The 13,807-nt window shown below is 40.4% G+C and overlaps 1 protein-coding gene across 2 annotated transcripts; it reads right to left on the bottom strand.

The window, feature by feature from the left end:
* Positions 1-5,191: 5,191 nt before the first annotated feature.
* On the bottom strand, positions 5,192-13,385 carry LOC127657417 (chloride intracellular channel protein 5-like). 2 transcript variants are annotated; one of them, XM_052146190.1, is made up of 6 exons: positions 13,150-13,385; positions 9,915-10,024; positions 8,486-8,611; positions 6,886-6,992; positions 6,473-6,663; positions 5,192-6,248 (listed from the first exon to the last, which is right to left on the bottom strand). In XM_052146190.1, the coding sequence occupies exons 1-6, from the start codon at positions 13,198-13,200 to the stop codon at positions 6,084-6,086; spliced, it is 750 nt and encodes a 249-aa protein (XP_052002150.1). In that variant the 5' UTR covers positions 13,201-13,385; the 3' UTR covers positions 5,192-6,083. The 2 variants fall into 2 exon arrangements, with proteins under 2 accessions (XP_052002150.1, XP_052002151.1); XM_052146191.1 differs by having other exon boundaries at positions 6,482-6,663; positions 13,150-13,382.
* Between the last annotated feature and the right edge of the window lie 422 nt (positions 13,386-13,807).

The following is a 13,807-nucleotide window of genomic DNA, read 5'->3' as shown; positions in this document are numbered from 1 at the left end:
TTGTGGTACTTTTCAAATGTAAATGGTCTACACTTATATAGCGCTATTTTAACCTTAATGGTATTCAAAGCGCTTTACGCTGTTCCCCCATTCACACACCAATGACGGCTGAGCTGCCATGCAAGGTGCTAGCCTGCCACTGGGAGCAACTTGGGGTTCAGTGTCTTGCCCAAGAACACTTCGGCATGTGGAGTCGTGTTGGCCTGGAATCGAACCGCCAACCCTGCGATTAGTGGCCGATCCGCTCAACCAACTGAGCCACAGCCGCCTCAAATGCCTTTAATGTATAGATTCAACTGTTTTCGCATTGTCCAGACTTTCAATATTAAACTATGAAAATCCATTATCAAAATACCATTTCGATATTTATTGTGTAAACATTTTGCCCCTTATAAAGTTTTCAAAAGTTAGTGTACTATGTGAGTGAAGAGCATGCTTGAGATGAAATATGAGACAAGTGATGTTTGAAGAAAATAAAGAAAAATCCAAATTAAATATCACTTGTGAGTAGATATATTTTTACAGGGGGTCATTTCCAAACAAGCTGCAATTTTGTCAAATTACGCAAAAAGTTTGAACATTTTTAATGACACTGTGGTGTCAATATTCATGATTTTCAGAATAAAAGGACAAAAATGAGATAAATCTCCATGGATGCATGAATATACACTGTTGGACATTGTTAGTAGACAAATTAAATCAACTAGTGAGAGTGTTAAAACAAATTCACAGGTCTGAAAGTGCCCAAAGTTGAAGAAACACACTTTTACGCTTTATAATGTGCCATCTTTTCTGTCCAATTGTAAAGTACAGCACCCCGTACAGCTTTCACTGTCAAAGAAATGTTAATAAAAACAATTGTGATAACACAACTTAAAGGGATAGTTCACCCAAAACTAGAAATTCTCTCATCATTTACTCCAGAAGAAACACATAAATATTGAAGTCCTTTTTTACTATAGATCTCCACTTTCACTTTCACATGTGAATCTTCGTTTGTGTTCAGCAGAAGAAAGAAACCCACACACATCCGGGATGGTCTGAGTGTGAGAAAAGGATGAGAATGACATTTTTTGGGGTGATCTATCCTTTTAATATGTTTGCATGACAAGTACAAATCCAAAAAACTTGATACATCAAGTCTGGATTAACTGGAACTGGAGGTTCTTTACAGAGAAAGAAAAGCGCGTTGGAGAATGATTTCCATCTGAAGACGAATGATCGTGTGTTCAGCGGCGAGCCAGAGCGGGCCGGTGATGTGTGGGGTGTGAGTGACTCAACTCGGCCTTCAATGCGCTCGAGGCAGGACATTTCATCCAGAATGGTGCAAAACTTGCCCAACTGCCCAAATAAGGATCACAGCCACAAATGCAGATGGTTTGAGTTTCCAGAGAAAGAAACGTGTTGGACGGCTCGGAGCTGGTGAAAGGACTTCCTTCACAGGAAGTGGGGTAATTAAAACCCATGAGGCCGTGCAGCTCTGAGCTACTACAGGAAAACTTCTCCAGTTTCAGGCCAGTTCTCCAATCGAATCTCTGCGCTTGTATAATACTGTAGCAATATTATTCCACTGCCAGCTAAACCTGACGTACAGATGTGCAGGAAATCAGATGGACAGATGGCTTTCTTCACACTTCCTTGACAGTTTGATAGAGGGTGACCATTGGGTTTTGTGAATTATTATCTTAAGCGTCTCATATTGTAACCAGTTGGTTGGTTGTGTTAAAACTCAGCAGATGTTTGGTTGTAACCATACATTATTTATGCCAAGTGCAGTGTCATTCAAGGCTAATAGGCTTAAATTCAATACATTCAAGCAATTCATTTTACTTTTCACAGTTTCTTGACTGTATAAAAACTTGTGTTACGTCATGAAACACACCACTAAAGATAAAACTTCAGGCTTTACCCTGTTACCTTGGAAAACAGCACCTTAAACCAGCCTAATTGTATTTTAATAAAACAAGATTGCATTTGTAAGTGTTAAACTTAAAAAAATAAAATGCAATTACAGATGCTGGGAGACGAGAGTAGCGGAAACACAGACACATTAATGGACAGTTCTGAACATGAAAACTCCAAAATTGAGACAGCGACAGTCACGATCTCTCCGCTCCAGCAGCAGAAACCCAGAGAAAAGGCCAATATGAACCAGTGCGCCCATGATTGAGACGACACAGATCATGAATAAACATCACCCATCATACAGCCCAGCCATGAGACACTCAGTTTATATAGGGAGGAAACACACTGTGCACCGGTGCACCCCATCAATCAGCTCATCTGGTTACCACACACCGGAGTGCGATTAAGAGATGGGGAGCGAAAGAGAAAAAGACAACACACACACTACATACACACAGATACTACATACACACACACACTACATACACACACACACACACACTACATACACACTCACACACACACTACATATACACACACACACTACATACACACACATACTACATACACACACACTACATACACACACACACACTACATATACACACACACTACATATACACACACTACATACACACACACACACACTACATACACACACACACACTACATATACACACACACTACATATACACACACTACATACACACACACACACACACTACACACACACACACACTACATACACACACATACTACATACACACACACTACATATACACACACACTACATATACACACACACACACACACACACACTACATACACACACATACACTAGACACACACACACACTACATACACATACACACACACACTACATACACACACACACTACATACACAAACAATATGGTCGAGAAGGCAATCACAGTGGGTGACAAGGAAAAGAGCGTGAGCTGTAAAAACTGCAGACACTAAACGACACTGATAACAGTCGCAACAGACACTTATTATAACATTCAAAATAACACATTCCAGCGCCAGATGGCCAGTCAGAACACACACAGATGAAATAGAAACCCCAACTCAAGAACTGGAGATGTTGACGGGATTATAAACATACCTGACAAGAACTATTGCAAAAAGCGTTGAGGACACGTCTCACCTGTCACAACCCATAACTGACTGTAATGTGTCTAATAATCATCCAGTGATCCAATCACATGGAAACAACTGAGAAATTCATCTTTTACCTCTTCCCAACACCCAAACACCATTTACTTGTCCACATGGTCATTGTTGTTGAGGAAATAAGCTCATAAACCCACGAGAGACCAAACACTGTATACGCTCTGCAATAGTAGGTAGGTTTGCTTTGTGTTTATTGTCATATCTGCTACAAGGTGGGACAAGCGCTTGGAAAGAGTTCACAATTAATTTTGTGAATCTGATCCCTCTACACCCAATGCTACAGTCACTCTTCACACAACTTTAAAACCCATAACACACCTTTCTGACTTAGAGCTTCATTTTTCGGGGCCTGGGACTCTCAGGAAGTATTGATGCTGATTACCACACCTGGGGTTGTGAGTTTGAATCCAGGGTGTGCTGAGTGACTCCAGCCAGGTCTCCTAAGCAACCAAATTGGCCCAGTTGCTAGGGAGGGTAGAGTCACATGGGGTAACCTCCTCGTGGTCGCTATAATGTGTGGTTCTCGCTCTCGGTGGGGTGCGTGGTGAGTTGTGCGTGGATGCTGCGGAGAAAAGCGTGAAGATATCCAGCAACACTTGCAGTGATAAACTTTATTTGACTAAAAATGAATAACACAAACCAACACGTTTCAGCACACCGGCCTTCATCAGGGTTAAGATACAAATACATGACATAAACATTTATAACACTTGAACAACCAATCATATTGGGCTCTGGAATTGAATCCCATTGAATCATGTTTAGGTTCATTCGAGATGTGCATTACCTCAATCATTCAACCATTAGACACTCAATTTATCACAGTGTCAGAACGGTGTTTCAAACAGACCACAGTTCACTAGCACACATCACAAATGACAATATTAAAAATATATATATATATATATATATATAAAAATGTTTTTATATAAATCCAGCTGTTTCAACAAACATACAAAATCAACAACATAAGTTTGTTCATGATTACAAAAATGATTGCAAAAATTCCTTCAAAGTAAAATCCTCATTCATACCCCTCGGAAATACAGTTTTAAAGAAAATCCAACATGTTTTTCCTCACAATATCCCCGACCTCTCGTACAAGGTTTTATATGTTCAATACATGATGACAATGTGACATGTGACTTGCAACGGGACTGTTTTTATCATTCCTTTTTATTGCGCTTTATGTTCTGTCATTCGCTCCTTTAAAGGGTGACATGTTTCCCAACATAAAGCTTTTTACACTTTTTAGTTTTGCGTGTTATAAAAATGTTACATCTATACAATTATCATTTATAGGATGATTGAAAAATGTTACATTTTTGGTAAATTGACAGTTAGTGCAATTGCCACATTTAAAGCATACCTGTCAACATTTGGGTAACAAAATCCGGGAGACATCTGACCTCTGAGTGATTTAATGTGCTGAGTAACGTAATTTTTCCCACAGTGTCTGATATAAACATCAGTGCGACACACTTTGTTATAGGCGTGGCCATTGTCGATATTTCTTCGAGACATAAAATGTAATTCTTCCATCTAGCGGTTGTTATATTTACATGTATATTTTGTATTTTTCGCCGGAGCCCCACCTGACTATTCTCCTCCCATCTACCAGTGATGTTTGATTCAACTTCCCGTGTCTACTACCTGCGCAGATATCAACAGCACAACTGGGTTATAGGATGCCAGGTTGAGGTCACAAATGGGTTGAAATTTGTATGATGTGTCGATTGTGTGATTAGGATGCGTTTCATACAAGATCTGGCAACTGCACAACCTTGGAAATATACATGAGATGAGATTAGGCAGGCTGTGGCTCAGTTGGTAGAGCGGGTCAGCTGCCAATCGCAGGGTTGGTGGTTTGATTCCTGGCCCACACAACTCCACATGTTGAAGTGTCCTTGGGCAAGACACTGAACCCCAAGTTGCTCCCAATGGCAGGCTAGTGCCTTACATGGCAGCTCTGCCATCATTGGTGTATGAGTGTGTGTGTGAATGGGTGATTGGGACACAGTGTAAAGTGCTTTGGTAACCTCTAAGGTTAAAAAAAGCACTATATAAGTGCAGACCATTTACCATTATTCCTATAACGAGGTTTGGGCCATACAAATTATGGGAGTTTCCCGGGAGAAATAACAAAATGGGAGGGGAGATGGGTGTGAAATACAGGAGACTCCTGGGAAAAACGGGAGTGTTGACAGGTATGATTTAAAGTGACCTGTTGAACTTGACCTGTAAGAGTATAAAACGAAGTTTCTTTTGATGGACAGGCTTTTGCAACTCTATTTGTAGAGGTTTTTGGCCCTTTTGTAGGTAACCAGTGGAAAATCAAGTCAAATCACTTTGAAGGACATACCAGTGTTTTTGTATCACATTTCTAATATGAATAGTTTTTGGAGTATAAGTACAGTAGCACAAAAAAATCATGTCTAGATGTTTTTTAGGGGCCAAATACGTCCCGACTTTTTGATTCTGTTTTTTGTAAATGCATTATTTATCCAATCTTCCCTATAATTTCATCCATTACATTTAGATAACATGTTCATTTTTTCTTTCTCAAAGTCATTATTGTCCTCACAGATTCTCTTCAGTCTAGTTAATTGAAGATGGGATGAAAACTATCTGCAAGTGTATTCCTATCTGTAGGTTTCGTATATAATGAAGAGGTTAGTCCTAAATTCTTTCTTTTAACATTTATATCCAGAAAATGTATTTCATCAATGTTGTAATTCAAGGACAGTTTACGATAGTATGTAAGAACACACAAGCATCATGGGAGCAGGCAACAGTTCAACACGAGCGTTAAATGACTAATCCAATATAGAGTCCTGGAGGCAAATTTTGTTAATAGAGTTAATATTTGGAAATTCCATCTGAAGAAATTTCCCTTACCAAGACAATCTTTTACAAAGAGAAAGGTCATCCTTTTCGGCAGTTTTGCATTAGAGTATTAGAGTCACTGTAAAATATTTCCACGTTTCATTTCCCAAGTCGCTTGGCCACGTCCTGATAGGCCAGTTCAACCTCTCTGTCTGCCGCACAGGTGTTGGTGAATTCATCACGGGCGTACGCGTTCTGCAGGTATCTCCAAACTCCACTCAAGTCTGATGGTATTTCAAAGTTACGGTATTTCTTTGAAACTACCTGGATGACAGGAGAAACATAATGACATGTGAAACTTGGAGACTGCTTTTAGATCGATGCAGACTTGCACTAGGTTAGACCGGGGCTAGTTGTCACAGGGGGACATTTTTCAATTACACAAGTTCAAGTGCTAGACAGCTAGCTCTGGGTTTCCCTACTCTGAAAATATGACATGAATCAATAGTATTTTATCTAACCGTGAATGATCATTTATGCTGGATTACCCACGTCACCTTCACTACATGTAGTTTAGGGAGTAGGTTGCAGTCTGCAAGCGTTAATTCATTGCCATCCAAGTACTTGCGGTTGGAGCACGTCTCCTCCCCCGTACTATCTTCATCAATCTCGTCCGGCAGAGGGGAGTTCAGGAAGTTGTCTAGTTTCTTCAGAGCCTTCAGTAGCCCCGTCTCCAGACCTACACAGCCAAAAGTTTGATATGTGCTTGTACTGATTTTTTTATCTGAAGAATTACAGCAGTTTTAAGTCAAGAGAATCCTTGTAAAGGCTTAACGGAATGTGAATGAGCTTTGCATAGCATGTGGTCCCATATTTTGCTGCTGACACTGGAGCATCAATAAAGAGCCGTTAATATTCCATGAACCTGTCTCATAAGTCAAAAAACAGACATTAAACTCACTTGCATTGGCTTCTGGCTTTGTGTTTTTGACATAGGCTGAGAACTTTGCAAAGATGTCATTTCCTGCAGTATTCGACTCCTTGTTCTTTGCTGCCAATTTTGGATACCTTGGAAAATAAAAAAAATACAATTGTTTTTATTCCTCTTGCCATGGTAACTACAGTTTCCACCAAAATACCCACCACTAGAGTAAGGCCAATTGTGGATACTGTAAAATTATAATAAATGTATATTTGTTATATTTATCCATCCATCCATCTATCCATCCATCCATCCATTCATCCATCATTCTATCTGTCTATCCATCCATCCATTCATCCATCATTCCATCCGTCCGTCTGTCTGTCTGTCTGTCTGTCTATCTATCCGTCTGTCCATCCATCCATCCATCCATCCATCCATCCATCCACACATCCATCCATCCACCCATCTATCCATCCATCCACCCATATATCCATCCATCCATCTGTCCATCCATCCATCCACCCACCCATCCATCCATCCATCCATCCATCCATCCATCCATCCATCCATCCATCCATCCATCATTCCATCCATCCAGCCATCCATCCATCCATCCATCCATCCATCCACCCATTTATCCATTCATCCATCCATCCATCATTCTATCCATCTATCCATCCATCATTCCATCCATCCATCCATCCATCCATCCATCAGTCATTCCATCCACACATCCTTCCATCCATCCATCCGTCCATCCATCCATCCTTCCACCCATCCATCCATCTTTCCATCCATCCATCCACCCATCTATCCATCCATCATTCCATCCATCCATCTTTCCATCCATCCATCCATCCACCCATCTATCCATCCATCATTCCATCCATCCATCCATACATCCATTCATCCATCCATCATTCTATCCATCTATCCGTCCATCCGTCTGTCTATCTATCTATCTATCTATCTATCTATCTGTCACAATCATGTCACTCTGTCAGTCTGGCTTTTTGTGAGACAGGGTCATGACATCAGTGTTCTGTGTCTGTCTTGAGTTTTGTGTTCTGTCTTTGTGTGAGCGCAAAGCTTCGGTTGAGGTTTCCTTGACGTGCACTCTTCGGTCGGTCTTGTGTCTCATGTCCGGAGTTGTGTCTGGATCTTTAATTCCCTGTCTGGTTTGGTTTTGGTGTCGGGATCTGGACATTCATGTTCCATGTCTTGTCTTGTATTGGCGTGAGAGCACTCGTGTCAATAATCTGTGTCCGTCTCTTACGACCGTGGAGTTCCATCAAACCATCCATCTATCCAACTATCCATCCATCCATCCATCTATTCATTGTTCTATCGTTCTATCCATCCATCCATCCATCCATCCATCCATCCATCCATCCATCCTTTCATCATTCTATCCATCCATCTGTTCGTCCGTCCGTCCTTTTATCTATTTATCTTTCCGTCTGTCTGTACATCCTTGCATACATACATACATACAGTACATACATCATTATATTGTTCTATCCATCCACCCATCCATCATTCTATCATTCTATCCACCCATCATTCTATCCATCCATCCATCCATCCATCCATCCATCCATCCATCCACCGTTCTATCAGCATTCTGTCAACCAACTTTATAGGTGCTAGCATCTCTTCCAAGAATTCTTCGATTTTGTTGACATCTGTCCGCACTTCTCCATTGAAGGTTAGGAAAGGTGGGGGTGTTCCTGGGGCAAGATTATGAAGATCAGCTGGTTTTCTTAAAAAAATTAAAAAATAAAACCTCAGATTTGTCATGCACATTCATACAGAGGGGAATGTTTAAAGTAATTTTTGAAGTCCCTTTTAACTGTCAATTTAAGGCCACATGAAATGGCTTGAGGATTGTTTTCTTTCTTGGGGAAGGACAAACCGAAAGGCTCATATCTTTAAAAAAAAAATTGGGAGTAGGTTTAAGTGTATGTCACTGTCAGGACGCCGGTTTGATAAGCCTAGGGTTTTTGTCTGTGCCGTTGCTCGTCCGGAGTGCACGGCTGTCTTGTTTGTCCGTCTGCGCAATTCGGCGTGTGGTGTTTGTGTTCGTTCACCACGTGTTTCTGCACGTGTTGTTCTGTTGTGTTTACCAAGCGTTCTACTGTCAGTTGTCGCCCTGCTCTCATGTTACCCTGTTAGTTCAACATTACACTCACGTGTTACCCCTCATTAGCTTCTCTTTATATTCCCTTCGTGTTTTTTGTTCAATGCTAGATCATGTTTTTGCATCTTGCCGTTCCTGGTAGTCTAGTCTATTCTAGTCATCTAGTCAAGCTTATTTATCTTCAGTTTGATTTAGCCATGAATTCCTAGTTATTTTGGTTTTTCTTTTCTTTCTTGTGTCTAGAGCTCAGCTTGTTATTCAGCCTTGTTTTCATTTTTGGTTTTTTATTCTTCCGTGTTTCTATTATTTACTTGGCTAAGTTAAATGTATTTACAGGCTACTGGACAGTGCTTATTCTGACTCCGCCTCCGGCCGCCCCGCCACCATCTCCCTTCCCCTTCTCTCTGCCTCTCCTGCCACCACTTGCCCATTGCTCCCCCTGTCTCATTCACCATCATCCTTGACCTCCTGTGCGGACTGCTCTTGGCTGGGTGTTACCATTCCATGGACCTTGTCTACGCTCAATGAGGCCGTCATTGACTCTGGACCTTATCCAGCCCAGCCTGTGCTTCTGTTTGCAACCCTTGAACCCCCATTTTCCCCAATAAACTGGGTAATACCCTGCTTTCTGAACCCTATTCATTGTTACTTAATTGTTTTCATATAAACATTTTACTGGACATCATTTGGACATGTCTATGAATGTATGATGGGCCATTCATATTTTTGTTCAGTTTCCTTGGAATAAAAAGACTGTAAATGTGAAATGCACGTATATTTTAAAAGTTCATTTTGTCAACTTTTAGGAGTACACTAGCATATCAGTGACCTTAAAGCTAATAGACCTGAACTAAAAGCCACTAAATTCAATGCTTTGATTTCATGTTGTCTTCAACATTTATATTGCAATTGTCATCACCATCACCTTTTCAGATCAACAGTGGTGACGTTGAAAACGACTCCCTTCAGCCACAGGATCATAAACAGCCTTTGAGAGAAAGGACAGTTTCCAATACTCTCTCCATCACTGCCTGCCTGAAAAACACAAGCAAATAAACCATTATACCAAACACAATACATCACATCATACAAGACAACAGTACAGGATGCTAGTGAAAACATCACTACAAAAAGTACAATGATATTACCATTGTTTAAGAGTACCAAGGTTCTTTAAAGTACCTTGGAGAACTATGTAATTGAATATGGCAATTGTAGTTTATATCAAAGTGCCATGATTATACCATTTGATTCCATCTCTTTGGATGGACTATGGTCCCATCATAGTCATTCTGTGGTAAAGCCATTGTCCTCATAATATCTGAAGATGGATAAGCTTGTTTTTTGTAGTGTACTATAATACCGTAAATGTACAAATTCATGGCTATACAGTATGTTAGGCTATTAGATGCAAATGTATATTGAATTAATAGGTATAAATATAAAAACTGTTGCAATTCTCAAAAACCCAGACATGCATGTCCGTGAAAAACAACAGAGATTAAACTCAAAAGTCATACACAGTTCAGGGGACAATTTAAATCTTCAGAACAATAGTAAACAACACAAAGAACCAATAGGAATCAATGCCAAATTCCCATATGTGAAATTAGGAGCTCGAGCTATCCAATAGAGTTCTTAATCTGGGCCAGTAACCTGAGCGGGACATCAGATCTGCGCTTGATCTGAATTATGCATGGAAATTCCATTACCTGCCCCATTAGCCTACAGCAAAGGGGGTTTGGGGTCATTCTAGTCAACAGAACAGTAAGACATCATCCTCATCACCTAAATTAATGTGTTTATCACTTAAATGCAGTGGGTTAAAATGTCAAGAGGTTAGTATTCAAACACCCATCAAAGAATTGCTAAGGTCACTATGTGGTTGCTAAGGTGTTTGGGGTGGTTTTTAGCATGTTTCATTGGAGTTGTTATGTTCTATGTTCTATGTTCTATGCCAGGGAGTTGCTATCCAGTTGCTAAGGTGTTTGGGGTGGTTTTTAGTGCTTTGCTATGCAGTTGTTAGGTTCTATGTGGTTGCCAGGGAATTTCTATGTTATTGCTAAGGTTTTTGGTGTGGTTTTTAGCGCTTTGCTATGCAGTTGTTAGGTAGGTGGTTGCCAGGCCATTGCCATGCCATTGCTAAGATGTTTGTGGTGGTTTTAGTACATCACTAAGCAATTGCTAGGTTATAGGTGGTTGCAAGAACATTGCTATGCAGTTACTAAAGTATTATTGTTATTTTTTTGCATGATGCTATGCAGGTGGTTGCCAGGACATTGACATGTGGTTGCTAAGATGTTTGGGGTGGTTTTAGCATGTCACTATGCAGTTGTTAAGTTGTAGGTGGTTGCGAGGGCATTGCTATGCAGTTGCTAAGGTGTTTTGGGGTGGGGGGTAGCACATTGCTATGCAGTTGTTAGGTTCTATGTGGTTTACTGGGCATTGCTATGCAGTTGCTTTGGTGTTTGGGGTGAGTTCAGCATGTTGCTATGCAGTGTGTACATTATATGTGGTTGCCAGGGCATTGCAATAATGTTGCTAATGTTTGAGGTGATTTTGTCCCTTTGCAATTCAGTTGTTAGCCTCTACTCTAGATGGTTGCCAGGGCATTGCTATGTGGTTGCTTAGGTGTTTGGGTTGTTTTTAGCATGTCGCCATGTAGTTGTTAGGTTCTAGGCAGTTGCTAAGGTGTTTGAGGGTGCTTTTAGCAATTTGCTATGCAGTTGTTAGGTTGTAGATGGCTGCAAGGACATTATTATGTGGTTGCTTAGGTGTTTGGGGTGATTTTAGCATGTTGCTGTGCAGTTGTTATGTTCTAGGTAGTTGCCATGGAAACACCATTGCTATTGCTAATGTGTTTGCAGTGGTTTTAGCGCTTTGCAATTAAGTTGTTAGGCTCCACTGTAGGTGGTTGCCAGGGCAATGCAGTTGCTAAGGGGTTCGGGGTGGTTATAGCATGTTGCTATGTGGTTACAAGAGTGTTCTGGGTGGCCCATATTTAAAATAGCCCACCCCCAAGTCTCTATGATATTCTGGATATGGCTCAGGTCCCTCCGTTAATGTAAGTCTATGGGGTTTTTCCACTCATTTTAATGTCCACCTATCGAATACCATTGATCCGGTCACTTAGAAAAGAAGTAGCACGCCTCTTCTCAACAAGCTGCAAGATTTGAGCAATAGCAATAGCGATGCTTGCCTCAGTGAAAGTTTTCTCAACTTTCTACACTTACTGTCACGTTAAGCACTATTTATAACCTTGACCCATGTAATAAGACACCACATGGATGAAATACAATGTCTGACTTTGGTGACTATAAATCTTTGATTTATAAAGCTGCTGATCTACTTATGTCTTTATCAACATTTTGTAACATTTCAGACTCATTCTCACACCAATTTCTGCTGTTAACATGTTCCCGTCAACACATCTGTGAAACAAACCACAGAAAGCACCAGAAATTCACTATAGCACTCACTGCCAAGAAACGCTTCCACACAGAGGAATTAGAGCATGAGGTGTTGATAGGAAGGAAGAAATAATTCACGAGTAACTCTGAGTTTCTGCTTTGAAATGTTACCTGCCCCCTTTTGAGCCCTGTCCCGGGACAAATGCCCATCTCACCCTCAACTGCTGGATCATTCTAAGTGCCATTCGAGTTCCTCATACAGTATATATGTGCTTAAAAGAAAATTTAAATATAATTTTATTTGACGTTTTGTCACGTTTGTCAGTAGGGGATGATCTTCAAATGTCAACCCTGTTACTATAATGTTCCACATTAAACTATTAAACCAAACCAAACATTTTTAATAAATAAAAAGTGGATATTTGTTGAAGAATAAGCATTAAATGTCTTTATATGACACACCTTGTAGTTTCATTACTATGAGCACAAGGCTTCTAATGGATTGACCTGTAAAACTTTCAACCCTGTTACCTTTCTGAAGGCATTATTATATCCAAACATATACTAAAATGTTTGAATTTAGCATGTGATTAAACAAAACTATTTAATATGGTGCATTTGGCACACAGTTGAACTAAAATGGTCAGTAAAGCCTTTAAATTGCTCTTAAATTGCTCTAAATTAAGTGCACAAAACCACAAAGAACTTCATCCCTTCGAGATCATTCAGATTTGTTATTTTTATACTCACCTTGACAAAAAGCTCAATATCAGGATCCTTATCCTCTTCATTTGAGGTCATATCGTTCAAGTTCACTCAATTTCAGAGGCTAATAGAGGATTATGAATATGTAATCTCTATGTCCTTGGCTATACACCGGGAGTTTGCTTGCAGGAATCGTCTTATTTTTTGTCCAGCAAGGAGTCGTGATGGTCTCTGTACTGTAACAAGTTGGTGTACAGTAGGTGCTGTGGTTGTTTTGATTTGGCCCCTTGCGGTCAGCTGTGAGAGTGAGTCTCTCGAACTGTCACAGGAGGGCCAAAAATATCCTCCATGCAGAGCAGGAGCGAAAGGGAGGAGCTCGGTGTCACCTACACCATTGCATGCTCTCTTACACTCTCGCTCGGCACCATCATATGATGAATCATATTTCACTCCTTCCTGTCAATCAGTCAAACTCTTGAGTCACAGAATACTGATCTCTTGCAGCGGTGGTGTGAAAATCCAAACAGGGTGTCCTTAATGTTTTGCAATTGTGGACAAAATAATTAAGACATCATGTTGGGAGCTTTTCCATTATAAACAATGGAGCGTTCATTCATTTAAGACTGGGATATTAGTCCAGTTTTACCACAACCATGCAGAAAAATACTGCTTAAACCAGCCTAAGCAGGTTTGTTGGTCTTCC

Source organism: Xyrauchen texanus, chromosome 16 (genome assembly GCF_025860055.1).
Source record: "Xyrauchen texanus isolate HMW12.3.18 chromosome 16, RBS_HiC_50CHRs, whole genome shotgun sequence".
NCBI lineage: Eukaryota > Metazoa > Chordata > Actinopteri > Cypriniformes > Catostomidae > Xyrauchen > Xyrauchen texanus.
This window is presented reverse-complemented; position numbering and strand designations above follow the sequence as displayed.

Coding starts and splice junctions, on each gene's coding strand:
- LOC127657417 (XM_052146190.1), bottom strand. CDS start 13,200: ATGACCTCAAATGAAGAGGATAAGGATCCTGATATTGAGCTTTTTGTC. Junction 10,025..13,149: donor ATATTGAGCTTTTTGTCAAG/GTGAGTATAAAA, acceptor TGTGTTTTTCAG/GCAGGCAGTGATGGAGAGAG. Junction 6,664..6,885: donor AAAGCCAGAAGCCAATGCAA/GTGAGTTTAATG, acceptor TTGGCTGTGTAG/GTCTGGAGACGGGGCTACTG.